The sequence below is a fragment of the Electrophorus electricus genome, chromosome 23, assembly GCF_041902795.1.
Source record: "Electrophorus electricus isolate QZ-2024a chromosome 23, ASM4190279v1, whole genome shotgun sequence".
Lineage (NCBI taxonomy): Eukaryota > Metazoa > Chordata > Actinopteri > Gymnotiformes > Gymnotidae > Electrophorus > Electrophorus electricus.
Genome location: NC_137519.1, coordinates 5,517,879 through 5,532,670, shown reverse-complemented (window position 1 = coordinate 5,532,670; position 14,792 = coordinate 5,517,879). Strand labels below are relative to the sequence as shown.

The following is a 14,792-nucleotide window of genomic DNA, read 5'->3' as shown; positions in this document are numbered from 1 at the left end:
ATGTCACCACTGGGTCAGCCTTGCTGTTAGCCTTCCACATTGTCTCAATTTCTTTATTCAGTCCCTGGTGTCTTTCCAACTTTTATATTCCTTCGTTTGGATATGTTCATCACATTCAGTTACATAATGCGCATAAGGAAATTAGGCGGTGAGGTACTATATCTAAAGGTAGGCTGTTTTAATAAATTCCAGGCCAGCCGGTAATGCAGGAACAGCAGCAATGGCAATGACGAGCAAATCTGAAAATTCTCGTTTTAACCTTCACAGGAATAAAGACCAGAACGTTCCATAATTAAGTCCATTCCGTCTCCTTTAGTAGAGCTTACTTCATTTGGTGATGCCTTGTGCCAGATTACATTTTAACAAGTGTACTCAATTGCATCATAACTTGATCGTTATCACATTTGGAACAGATTAATATTGTTTTACAAGTTTAATCGCTCCAATCGCCCCATTATGTAAAGCTGCGTTTGTGTTCCTTTTTTTGAAATTGATAAAATATGTCAGAAAAGTGCCTAGTGTAAGGCTATTTAAAGTGTCTGGAACATGAAGGTAAGAATGATTGATTTAAATCATTTTGCCATCTGTGCAGCAGGCTATGTGCCCACTGGAGACTATGGTCAGTCTGTTTTGTAGACTGAAATTCAACAGGAAACTTGTGACTGAAATCACCAACTTTCAGGGACTCCGTAACTTCTGTCCATTGGTAGTGGCCTAGCGCCCCTAGTGGTCACCCTCAGGCGTGTGACGCACACTTCCTCACACGGGTGTACGTGGGGCGTGATTGCGCGAGCCCCTCCCCCTCGCTCTATCTGGAAAAAGGAAAAAAAACTTTTTGTATCGAAGGAATCAACAGCCGCCATCTTGTCGCGGCTCGGAATCAGGATTTCGATACAGCACTATTTTTTATTTTGAAACGGCGCGTCCGAAGCGAGGTTTAACGACATCGTTTGGTATAAAACGACGCATTTAAATCACAACGAAGAGTATTTTGGCGAAAAATCCTGGAATTAATCGGTGTTCGTCGGCCACAAAACCCTCGTATATCTGATTTCCCCTTCAGAGCGGCGCTTCTGTCCGTATCTCGTTCCGAACAGTATTGTTTACTGGGGAGTCGTCGGAGGACAGACAGCATCGAAGGGACAATTTTGCAAAAATATACAATTTTTATGCAATTATGCATTTTTAAGGAGATTCAAACGGTTTTTGCACGAAAATGTTTGACGTCAAAAAATAGGTTGTTTGATGATGCAAATTTAGCGTCGCCTGGGGACACATGCAAGAATTCCTGTGGATATTTTAAGTTCAATTTTAACTTTATTTCTCGAAAGGAAATATTTTCTGGAGGTAATTTAACGATGATAATGTGGGTGTTGGGTGTTGGATTATCATGGGGTGAATGGCGGTGGCGACGCGGGGCGCTGTTGTTGCTTTTTTGAAATCCTTACTTGCTGCTAGCTAGCTAGCTAGCAAGCAGGCTAATCGGCAAGTTGGCTAGCTAGCTAGTTAGCTAGCTAGCAACTCTCCAAAGCGTGTAAGAAAGTAAGTTGGTGGAACATATTTTTCTGTCGAAAGGATTTTCATTTTTCGATTATATGGTGAGAAGTACATCTACCTACTGAAATGTCTGAAAATCTGCTTGATGTTGGACCCCCAAATCCAAAGAGAGCGAAGCTGACAACACCTGCTCTTTCGTCCGCCTCAGATGGTCCAGGTAAGGCACAGGCCTGTGTTTACGTTGATCTAATAAACACCGAAGTGGTTGTACAGTGTCTTTGGTGTCAGGAATCGTTCAGATATTTAGCTAACAAGCCAGGTAATAAGACTGCCATTTTTGTACAGTAGGTTATCTTAGCTAAGCTATGTTGCGTTTTGTCACAAGTCAGGTTGCTACCCGAGTTACTTTGACTAACCACTTGGCTAACTAGCTAACTTGCTGCCGTGAACTAACTGGCTAACGTGGGCTCACGTTGTGATAGCTCGTCTGTAGTTAACAGTACGTGCTTAGACAGTTGAAGCTTCCCCTGTCATGACTGACGTGACAAATTCCTTTACAGTAATTTGCAGGGAAGCAAAAGTATTTGATACTCATCCAGAGCATCGTAAGATAAATACATTTGTGCTGTCACTATAAAGGAGAACTTTGTACAAAATGTTGTATTTTCAGTCCACTGTAGCTAGTTTATACGAAAGAATCGTGCCGCTGCTACTTACTTGACCGCAAGTCTTCCCAGCTGAACATGTCCACTTAAAGTGACTCGCCCGTAATGTACTATTGCATCATTTTTGTAAGCACACCCCAGGACATTTCGGATCGTTTTTCTGGTTTCGTAATATTTTAAATACAAATGCATTCATATTTCAGGATGAAGCTTTTTCACTTCGTTTAAATATTTCACTGTTCTTGCAGCAAGCGCTACAGCACACACAGATCTTAGATATGCAGGACAGTGTGCTTTGAGGCGAGCAGGAGATCATCTCAGACATGCTTGAGACGTTCCTATTAGGTCTTCACATTCTCTTCTGCAGGCGAAGCTAGGCAGATCTAAACAGCATATGTTGGCTGTTATTTTGAAAAATCATAAGTCTGCCAAGTGTGTAGTTGCCTACCTTCAGAACTTTCATTTTAAGCAACAGGACATCTGTGCCATAAATGGATGGATTTATAATAGGAATTTTACATGGCAGTTATGAGAGCATGAATTAATAGGATGATGGTATCTAGTGCAATAACCTGAGTTTAAAAAGAATTTGACAACATTTATTCTTGTCCAAATAGTTATCTAATTAATTACATCTGTATTGTTGTTGTTTTTTTTTGGGGGGGGGGGACCTCTGCAAATCAGTTGTAAATATTATTGCATGTTAAATACTAATATTTCTCATCAAGGTAACAACCAACCTGAAGTTAACCTACTAGAAGACGCTTAACAGCTGCCCCATCATCTTATAAATTTAAGACCATATGCATGGATCATCTTCCATACTCTCTCTCTAAAACACACAATTGTTGACCGCTAGCCTTACAAAATGTGTCAAAAAATAGTAGCTTCCAACATAATTGCATGAATGGCAATCAGAGCTGTTTTTTTCAATGCTCACATGGACCATGCTATTGTTCCATATGCATTAACTGAGTAGGGTGGTATTTAGTTGAAATCCTACTAATGTTAGCTTTAAACTTAGAGTTGTAGGTCAGACATAGTTCCAGCATACACAAGTATGTTAACAAATAGGTTATAGAAGAATACACTGTTTGAGACTGCTTCATTCTAAACTGTAGAGTCAACCACCTATGTTATGAATATACTCATGAAGTATGCTGATCTTGGGATTTTAAGCAGTTATCCGCTATTAACGATCAGTGGTGTAGGGCTGTAATAGTTCCTTGGAGTACTGCAGCTGTGTGCTCTGCTCTCTCTTTTTAATAGATATGTTAAAGTATCAAAATGGAAGGGGGCAAAGACCCTTTTGTTGCCTCTGCTATGCATAATTTAGTTGGTGGTGGTTGTCATAGCTATACCTCCCACAACTGGAATTAAAAAAAAAAACAAAGGTTTAAAAAGGGTAAAGATTAGAGTATGTTGATAATGAAAAGAAAGCGTGCAGAGAAGTTGCATTTTGGTCATAGAGTACAGGGTGGGTTTGTAACATATAGCAGATGTTTAAAGGTTTGTAAGTGAGTCTTTCTGAATGTGCCAGTTTACATTGATTAGCATGTCTGAATGTTGGTGCACTGTCATGTGTTCACAGATTACAGAAGAAATGTTGTATTGACATCAGAAGTGAAAAAAAGATTACATTCTTATTTTAAAGTGTGTTTGGATTAGGAGTGCAATGAATAGTTGATGTAGTAAACTAAAATTGATGACAGAATTAGTTTCAGGTTAATTTAATTGTCAGTTTGCCTTTGTTTTTCATGGAATGATCTGACATGTAGGCATTACCGCTCACCAGAGTGAATAGTGCAGTCGCAACACCTTCACAACCAAAATCCTCCAATATGTAATGGCATTTCACTTTTAACTTGGCCAAAAAGGTTGTGAACTGCAACATTTGAAAATCTGACTTTGTCTGGCATTAGAGCACAGCAGTTATGCCTGAGCGTTTGAAGAGGCAGCACATCGGCTGTCTGGATATTGAATACTCAGCTCGGTAAATCAGTTAGCTAGCTATTGTTAAAGCTAATCATGTTACTTCACATTATGAGCTATAACATTTTCTATCTTAAAATATTTTTTTATTCAGCAGTGGTTAATGGTGTTGAACACACTAGAGAGCGGCACTGTAATGGGGGTAGCTGTAATTTAATCCAAAGTTATGGGGACAAAACAAAAGATGTTCTGGGAATTGGTATAAATGTTAGTGTTCTGTTCCCATGGGAACAGTGATGAAATGTATTAACACTATGGTAGCAGTGTGAATGCAGTCTTTCACATGGTTAAATCCAAAGCGTTCCCATCTTCTGTACTGACACTTTTTTTCTTTACATTACATATAAAGTAGTGCTTAAATATGCCCTCAGTTTATAATTTATATGTTGCAATGTTGGCATGGCGACATTTATGTCCAGAGAATGTCTTGCTACTGAGTGCACAAGTTTCTAAATCGCAAAAAATTCTACAACTCCTATGCATCTGTGCCCAATGTGGGTTGCAATCAAATGAGTTCTAATGATTTATGGGTTTGTTGGACCTCCATTTGAACTTGCCTTTTGATAAAAACGTGACACCCTAATAACTCACACCTTCATTTATTATGAAACTGGACTTGTAGGGGGACATGATTTATTTAAAACAATTTCAATGTGCATTTCAATATCTACACAGGATTCTAAAATTACCAAAAATATGGCTTGAATGTATTTTTGTAAGGAGTGTTGGAGTTTAAAAGAGTATTGTTAATGTTTTTTCCCTGACAAATGTCTTTTTTATATCAAATGCAGTCTGAAATGCAGTCTGAGCGGAGCCTGTTACACAGAATGCGCTTTTCTGTCCTCACCCTCTGGTTAATTTATTTGACATTTTAGATGGTTTGATTCATTTGATTAAGGAAAACTGCTGTAGTTTAATTTTATTGTTGCTAATTTGCTTTTCCTTGGATTTAAAATTTATTTACCTCCCCAAATCAGGTGTTTAGATGTGTTTTCAATTTGAGAATTTCCTCAAAATGAGCCATTAGTTGAATGAGGTGTGGGATTTTTAGTAAAAGATTTTAATCTTCATAGGGAAAGCTGAATAGGTATTAGGTAGACAATAGGAAAAGGTGTATTTAAGCTTCTACACATGACTTCTGACTGTGTAAAAGGCTAGAGATCATATACTGTAGTAAAACACCTCAAGGCCTCTTAAGTGTAACAGTTCCATAACTGAGCCATAGAAGCAGTCACGTTTGGTTGTTTGTCTGTAGGCCTGAATATTAATTATATAATCTGGAAGAGAAAAGAAATCGCATGACACTTCTGTGTTGCATTCTGCATTCTATCACTATTTGTCTTGTCTTGTACAAGTAAATAGAATGGTGAAATAAAGGGGGAAAATTAAACTTGTATTTATAGACTAATTTCCCATGTTAAAAATGTAAATTGAATATTTATATTGGTACTATTATGAAGATATTGATTTCTTCATTGTTCGTACTGTTCCTTAGTTGACGAGATTCTACCCTCTTATGCATATGTATGGTATATATCTCCTATTTTTTTAGCCTTAATGAAAGTTGACCATGCCTATTCATTCTGAAATAGTTCTGTTTGATGCTTCATATATGAGACACACTGGTTCATTGATTTGGAGCTCCGCATGAAGCAGAAAGTGCATATGTGTCTGCTGCTAAAGTCCGGACCAGTGAATTGTAGCTGTGAGACCTCAGAGGTCTGACAGATGGGTTGGGAGGGGCAAGAGGGGCACACGTTTGCTATCCATCTCCTGAATGGAAGCTCCGAAGAGTCGTCACTCCTCCAAATGTCATGTAACCTTATGCCTGGCGTCCCCAACAAAGGCCAGAAGTCAGGCCTGGGAGGTTCTACCAGAGTAACCCTGCTTGCAGCGCTGAGGCTGGGAGAGGTGGGGCAGCTCCAGACTAGCGGCACTGATGCTTAAACGGCCTTTATTTGGCTTTGAGGAGCTCAATGTGGCTTCGTAGATTGCGTTTACGCTGAATAAATGTTGCAGAGTTTTATGTTTATAGTCTTACTTCTTAAATGGTTCAGGACAAGCTGTCCAGGTTCCTCACTAGCCGTTATTCTTGAAGTTCCATGTTCTTTAGGCTTCGCAGAATGAAACTGGTCAAAAATCATCTTAGGATGTTGAGAACCATCTGGTTAGGACTGAATATTATGGACAAAATGCTATAACCTACTGTTTTGATACGTGTGATTGTTTAAATGGATGTAATTTTGCAGAAATTGCTATAACTACAAACAAACGCTATGCAGTATATGCACTATAACATTAACATTAATCTGTTCTTCCTCCTTGGTTTGTGGTATAGAGGTAACAGGGAATAGTGCATAGTAAGAAAATATAACAGATGTGATACTGCTGTTGTAGCTGTGCCTTTTGTAACATTGTAAAACACACACTGATGCGTGACATCTGCAAAATGGTGTAGTATATAGCTTGTGTGGTGGTATTTATTGAAATTACTGTCTTCAAATGTAGTTCCTTTTTAAAAGCAGAAAAGTGATAAGTGGAGTGCCTTTTGTGGGGACATGAAAATAGAAGACTCACGTGACATTAGAACTTCAACAACACACAACTATTCCCAGCGTATTCCCAAAACTGGAAGAAGCATTCAGCAGCCATATTGTTGACATTCCATCTGCTGGTCTGTGTGCAGTTAATGCCCAGTATGGCATTTTACTTGAGGATATCAAGAAAAAGTGTGATCTGTCACAGCCCTTTGAGTCTCAGTTATTCGTTATTGCCCATGATAATATTGCCATAAATGTAATGTCTGGATGTTAGCAGATGCTCTTAAACAGAGTGACTTAGAAAAGTGCTTTGTCGTCTACTCATAGAATTATAGATATTGCATCAGCATACAAATTTCAGGAGCTGAAAGCCTACAAATTGCTAGAAAATCTATGATTGTTTTGTGGTAAAATCATCAATATTCATTCTTTTGTACCATCACAATCAAACATCGTGATGGCAAACTTGACCAGTAGCTACGTAGCTGTTTTTGATGGGGTTAATCAGCTGTTATTTTTGACATTAACTTAAGATAACGTGGCCCATGCTAGCATTTTGACATTCTCTTAAATTTGAGCCTTATATGTAACACAATTTGATCTAAATCAAACTTTTTAGGACGTCGAGCTAATTTAACACCAAATTAGTTTTTACAGTGTAAAAAATTAGGACAAATAGCAATAATTGCATCAAGCAAAACAATTATGGGGAGCAGGGTGTCTAAGGGAGACACAAGCAGAATGTTAGCTAGCTAGCTTTGGTAATTGTGAATTACTTCTCAACACTAGTTAATTATCTAATGCAAAACTGTGGAGTTTACCTTTCACCTAGCTAGCTGTCTACTTGTGAGTGCAAACTAGTATTGGGAGATGATTGAATGTATATCCTGCTTATTCCTGCCATCCAAAGATTTCAACTCCAGTGGCTGAGGTCTTCAGTCTACAGGTCCTCACAATATCAGACAGCCAGGATGCTATAAAGGCTTACACCATAGTGCTCTAAGGCTCTGTGAGCACCACAGTCACCGTTACATGATGGGTGGTATGTCAACAATATGGCCAGGTCATGTTAACAAACTGGCAAGCATACTAGCTACAAGCAACAGATTTCTTCATCAGTTAACTACAGCAAGGAGAAGGCTGCTTGTGTTAGTACCTGCAGTTTCACATGTCCTAGGCTGTTATGCCAAGCTCCTTATTGCTCACTAGTGAAACTAAAGTGTTAACCTGTACTCCCAGTCAAAACTGACAGTTTTCTGAGCCACCTTGTCTTATCATGAGTGGTTATCTTACAAGTACAGAATATAGATTTCAGAAGCTTTGTCACACCTGCACTGATCAGACTAGTTGCAAATTCACAGGAATATTTAGGAATATCTCTATCTAGTTGATCTGTAGTGTATGGCCAGTTCCTACACACCGTTTGACATGAATTAACATAGACAAAGTAAGAACAGAAAACCTTTTGCCTAGAAAACGCACTAACAATGGAAGCTTAAGCGGGGTGTTGAGTTGTAAATAATTAGGGATGTAACAGTACATAGAATTTACAGTTCGGTACACACCACAGTTTGGACATCGTGGCTCGTTACAAGTTTGGTACAGATGCATAAGGCTAGGTTTATCTTTCATTTATTTTAAACAGACAGTAGTGAAAGTTGCATTTTGTTCCACCTAGTATCATATAGTCCTCCGATAGTAGCTCGTACTACTACAGCAAGGGTGAACATGCACTGTCGCATAGTTTTTTATGTAGACCGGATAAAAAGCAATAGGTCACAATCTGCAAAATTAAAAAGAATTTCTTATGTTATTAAAGTACAAAATAAATATAATTTTTAAAAATGTATTTATTCCATTTAGGCTATATTTCAAGATTCAACATTTAAGCCCAACCTCATGAAATGTATATGCAAGTTGCTCCTGTTTTGTTTTGATTGACAAAGTTTTATAGAGAATTGCATTATTTCTACATCATATACAAGTTGTGCACCCACACAGAAACATTTTTAAATGCCTGTATTATACTGCTTCAAGAACTGGGTAAATGTACTCGTTTTCAACGGAATGTTAGCATTTAGCATTTTGGCTAGTTTGGCCAGGGAATGATGGAGCAATGTGTATGTACAGTTCCATAAATGTATATGTCTCTTCAGTCAGCACCTGCTACACCTGAATCGTGTCCATAACCTTTTAATTTAACATGGATTTAAAACATTTCACTGATCTTTCAGCAGCTACATCACAAAAACAAAATATTTACATTTGTTGTATAATTAATATTTGGGATAATTACTCATATTTTCATTATTATTAGAGATAATATCTTGCCATAACTGTCTACCATAACCTTCCACCTGTGTGTTTATAGTATTGGCTTAATTGGTTTAGGCATGGAAGCAGGTGCCCTCTGATTTGGTCATGCTACCTGAGGTAATGTTGGCAGTGATGGCTCTGGTTGAGGATGCCTGTGGATCTTGGTGGGGACTGAGGATGCATTGATTTTATTGTTAGTTTTTTCATAATTACTGTTTTTTGTTAAAATTCACTATTCACGTTTTTGCTGTATATTGTTTGTAGAGGACCGGTTCAGACATATTAACATTTATGGCTTTTAGCTGACGCTTGTATCCAAAGCAACTTACAGTATGAGTGAATACAACTTGAGCAATTAAAAGTTGATGGCCTTACTTGGGGGCCTAACAGTGGTATCTTGGCAATGGTGGGGCTTAAACTGGCAACCTTCCGAATATGTCAAGTACCTTAACCACTGTGCTACCACTGCCCCAAAACAAACATCCATAATCTGAAAATGTCACATTCATAACTCCAGATTTCCCATGATCATTTTTTTCAAAATGGACAATATTTTCAAATTAACACTTTGTGTTTCATGTGGCAGATGTAATGCTCTCTGAGGTTGGCTTTAAAATTCAGACCTTGTAGTAAACCTGTATAAGTTTAAGTTTCTCCTATGATAGTTTGTTTGAGGTCGCATCCATAACACTGCTATGTAATTTTATAGTGCAAGTCAGTTTGGAAGATTGGCCATTATTCAGCTATAGAGGTTATGCAATGTTATGCAAACTAATTCACTGAGCTAAGCTTGCCCATGCTCTGAGGCATTTCCAAGTTTTAGCCCAAAATTGTCTCATCTGTAATGCTGGAACAGCCAACCTACTTTTCCATACAGAAGAATCTAAGGTAATGCCTGCTATAACTCTGGCTGTGGATAGCACGAAACCTTTGGGGAAAACAGAAGTTGCCAAAAGTGCTTTTACTGTGATGCTCTGGTGTTTGAAAGTTGTATAAAAGGGCAAAAGAATAACTTTGCTAAGACGTTTTCTCCTTTTCTACGGCATTTGTTGTTTGAGTGAAATGGTATTAGTTTTGCATTTGTTATATTTTTTATATATTTTGTTTCCTTATATTTGTCAATTGCTCTTAAGGAGACCCCTACATTTTAGATATGGTAAGTTTTGTGTAGTAACAATCCTGTTGTATATGAAAGTCTGGTGTTTTAAAGCTGAGAAACCGGTTTAATACTAATATCTGATATCAGTTGAGGAACTTCATTTTGTGTTTGTCAATATCTTTTGAAGTCAGTATCTTTTGAAGAGGAAAAAATTTAGTTTTGTGCTAAAGTTTGAGGTATGTGCAAATCGTGACCACCCGGGGCAAACAAAGCTTAATAGATATAGTTTTCCGCTATCAAACTGATGAGAAACGTAATCGTTACAATCACACTACTTGATTATGCATTTCAGCATTTTTTTACTACAACTCAAAGAAAAAGTTACACTGAACTTAGGAGGGGGGAGGAATGCAGCTTTCTAGTACATGCTAATGGAACATTTCTTGGTGACAGCACAGTAAGCTCAGCGTACTGCTCCCTCGGTGCAGTTGGACAGTTGTGCAGACATGAGCTCGTCCCTGCCGAAGTGCTCGAGTCTGTGGTGTATCTGTAGTGGTCAGCTGCTATCTGACCATACCAGCCCCTGTCTCTTCCTGCTTACAGCCACACCCCCCTCGAAGCTCAGCACCATCCCAGTCACAGTGGCATGGACCCATTTAGTAATATTCAACAAGCGTCTCAGATTTAGCTGGTCTGGGAGGAACTTTTCCCTTTCTATGCCTTATTTGTCCAGATTTAAAGTGTATCTGATAGAGTGGTCAGTGAATGTATATATTAGGCCAGTGTTTGTAAGGAAGTGGTCAGTGATTTTTAAATACAAAGTTAGTTTATGTAGATATGAGGTCAGTGTTTCTATTGATGTGGTCAGTAACTGTAGGTACGAGGTCGGTTTTTCTAATGAAGTGGTCAGTGACTGTAGATACGAGGTCTGTGTTTGTAGTGAAGTGGTCAGTGACTGTAAATACGAGGTTGGTGTTTGTAATGGAATAGCCAGTGAGCACATGTGAAGTAGGATTTTGTCCAGGCTCCGCCTCCCTGCATGCACACGCTCTGTGCAGGCACTCTGGTCCACTGCACACGGTTCCACTCTGGCGTATGTTCTCTCGCCTCGTCTCTGAGAGGCACATCTGTTATGAGCGGCCTCCTGAAACCTGAGCAGTTCTGTGCCGCACCCGACGCCGCTCCAGTGTCTCTGCGTACGCTGCAAGAGACGAAGAGACCTTCCAAAACCAGACAGGAACGTAAGCACACAGCCGCAAACGAAAGGCTTGCTGATCCTTCCCACCTCCTCATGCTCCGAGCGTAACCCTTCGGCCAGAGTCATTTAATTATTGGTCGTGCTCTCGAGGGTTTTGGCACCCTTGAAGTTTTCTGGTGTTGGAGAGGTGAAACAGTTTGGTTGCATGTGTAAACTGGAGAGCAGTTTGGAATTTTCTCATTTAGTTACAAAGTCAGTACCATTCGGTTTAGGAGAGAGGCAGAACATGTAGGGGTAGATGGGTGAGAGGGTTAGGGAGTTGTGGTGGATAGAGGAGAGTGTGTTGAGAAGGAGGGAGGAAGGGATGGGGCCATTCCTGTTTTTGCCTCAGTTAAAAAGCATTTAGGTGGTTTTAGCCTGTCTTTTGAAATTATATTTTAGATTTTTGCCTATGTTGGAGCAGAGCGGGGAAGTGTGTGTGTGTGTGTGTGGGGGGGTGTTTTGGGTGTAGAAAAGGAGAGTGGGGGGGCAGCATGGGAGTTTGTTGGGGAGAGAATGGGGGGGGTGTTGGGCAGTGGGACAGTGATGGAGGTAGCACAGTGCTGGTGGTGGGGTTCCTTCCAGCCGTGTGTGTCCTGAGTGAAGTCACAGGAGTGCTGCACCTGTCCCAGCCCAGACACCCAGCCCACACACTACCCCGCCCGCCATCAAGCAACAGCTGCAGCTGCCCAGCCAGACTATTTATAGTCCACCAGCCGCGTGTCTGCAGCCAGCTTTAGAGTGTGGGGTGGGTGTGTGTGTGTTTGTGGTGGGTGAGGGGAGTTGTAAAGAGTGAATGAGGAGAAGAGAGGGAGGGAGAGTTAGGTTAGTGCTGTGACGGAGTACTAGAATGTGAAGAGTATAAGGTTGAGGAGAGCAGAAGCATGTTGGAGGGGAAGAAAGTATTTCAGAGGTGTGTGTGTTTGTGTGTAAGTAAAAGAGAATCTTTCAATCTGATCAGACTGGTTCCCTGCTGGGACTTCCAGCGTCTCAGTGCTACCAAAACAATGCTCTGCTTCCTGGCCGTGCTCCAGGAGGGAGGGGTGTGTGTGTGTGTGTGTGTGTGTGTGTGTGGGAGAGCTCTAGTGTCTGCCTGGCAGAGAACTGAATGTGTTAAGTCTCCACAACCCTGGGTGTCTGTGGGTGTGTGAATGAGACGGGTGAGTGTTAGTGAGCCTGTGTGTGTCTGTGTAAGAGCGATAAAAGAGAAAAGGATGTTCCCCTCTAGAGTCCCCCTTCTGTGGAGCACCTGCCAGCCGTGTATGTGCGCGCGTAACATGCTGGCATGTGTGTTTACTCTGGGGGGCAGGCAGATGAAGTGCCCTCTTTACTGCTGGGTGCTCTGTCCTATTCATGATGCATCTGAATCAGCTCCAGTCCGGAATGCTCTGAACCTCTTTTGTTTGTTTATTTTTTTCTTTGCTTGTCTTTTTATTATAAAGGTCGGCCTTTCTTTTTTCCAAGCATAAACAGCCAAGAAAAACAAACAATTTTGGAAAATGGCTCTTTAATTCTGAGTTGATGTGCAGTCATTTTGGCAAACAATCACATCATCTGATATAAATAATCTAATGTGATCAGGAACAGTACCAGCTGAGTTCACCTTCGTTTGATCTCTAAGTCAGCTCGAGTTGCTTCTGTGCAACTCGTGCTCATTAAAATCATGCCGTGAGTACAGGTGAAGACATGCTCTATCCCTTGGGTGCTTTCTTCTAGTCAAGCCTGGCGGATTCTTGTTTTTGCCTTATAGTTAAAAATGGTTTAGATGATTGATTTTTAGTCTGGGTCTTCAAATTATATTTTACATGTTCTGTTATACTGTTTACAAACTGTGGGTTTGAGCTAGGTGATTCTAATAATGACTGGTGACAGTCATGGAGAATGCATTTATTAAGTTAAAAAACAGTAAAATTACTGTTACTGAGTTTGTGCACATTTATCAGCCAAGCAGAAAGGGTGAACTCACATTTTAAAATCTGTAGGTCTGCCAGCTGATTCCTAAGCAACATTAAAACTGTCCTGTGAAGGGTTTTCACCGACACACCAGCATTTGTCATTTTTGCTGTTCAGTTTAATGGAGGTTAAGATGACGTGCACCAACACACTGGGGTCCAAGGAGTCCCTTTCATAGCTGTGTGTCGTCACTGGAACTGGGAGAAGGTGATCCTAAAAGAGCTCTAATCTGTAGTCACTGCTCTCGCATCTGGCCCTGGTAGTGTCTTAATGATCAGCGTGTGTAAGAGGGGAGACCTGGCAGGTCTTTAACACACTTGCTAGATATTTAGAGAACTACACAGTCCAACAGCACTGAAACGCAGCCTGGTTTCCTTCTGTGATTCTTTTTTTTTTAATATATACTGTTCCTTCCCTTCTTGGTAAAGAACTGATTTAGTAATGTATTGCATTTTACCTGGAAGAACAAGCTGTGTATTTTCAGTTACATGATGTTTTGTATTTGTTTTGTCTACATTGACCAGAGGAAAGTGAGCCAGTCATGCACTTACCCCTCCCTCCCTCTCTCTCTCTCTCTCTACCAGGAGAGCTGAACTCTTTGTCGTGGGATGATCTGGAGAGTAACCTTCCTGACGAGCTGATTCCGAACGGTCCGAATGGGGACCTGAACCTGATGGCCATGCCCTCCAACGGCGGAGGGACGGGCACAGGCGGGCTAGTGCCCGATGCTGCCGCCAAACACAAGCAGCTCTCGGAGCTTCTGCGTGCGGGCAGCAGCGCCAGCCTGCCCCCAGGGCTAACCGCCGCCAGCCCCACACCTACGTCCATGGGTGCCCAGCTTGGCGCGCTAGGCAAGAGCCCCTTGGGCCAGGGCTCGCCCTCACACCCCTCTCAGACGCAGAAGCCAGGGGCTGCTGCCGGCACACAGGGCAATGGCACGGGGGCCGGCATGGGCCTCAATGCGGGCTTTGGCCAGGCCATGCTGAACAACGCCCAACCACACGGCCTGATGGGACAGAGCACGGGTGCCCAGCAGGGGCAGGTGATCAACGGGACCCTGGGGCAGGCCGGGCGAGGGCGGGGTGGGGCTGCCATGCAGTATCAGGGTCCCGGCATGCAGGGGGCACCCTCTGTAGGAGCATCAGTGGCAGCAGGCGGAGCAGGCAGCGTGCTGGCAGAGACTCTCACGCAGGGGGCACAGCAGATGGGCATGAACGCACAGCAGGCTGGCGGCATGAGCAAGGTGAGACTGCTGGCTGTTATTACCGCTTACTGTCTGCTCACAGCACATTGGTGTTTGTTAGAATGCAAAACATACCTTTGTTGGGGGAAGAAAAGTTTAAAATTACCATGGACGTTTTGTATGGACTGAGTGTGGGCAATATCGATCAGTCAAGCAAAAAGTTTTGGTTTTTTTTAAACTGCTCAAAATATCTTTGACCGTTGTAAAATTGTTGTTCGGCGACTTATGGAACTGTACAGCTACTGTTATT

General features: G+C 41.3%; 1 protein-coding gene across 3 annotated transcripts in view; it reads left to right on the top strand.

The window, feature by feature from the left end:
• Positions 1-830: 830 nt before the first annotated feature.
• Positions 831-14,792, top strand: part of crebbpa (CREB binding lysine acetyltransferase a) — a 36,708-nt gene continuing 22,746 nt past the window's right edge. For all 3 annotated transcript variants that reach the window (XM_035520767.2, XM_035520766.2, XM_035520765.2), the window contains exons 1-2: positions 831-1,714; positions 13,884-14,542. In XM_035520767.2, coding sequence (XP_035376660.2) covers positions 1,624-1,714; positions 13,884-14,542 — 750 coding nt within the window. In that variant the 5' untranslated portion in view covers positions 831-1,623. The remainder of the gene's footprint in view (positions 1,715-13,883; positions 14,543-14,792) is intronic.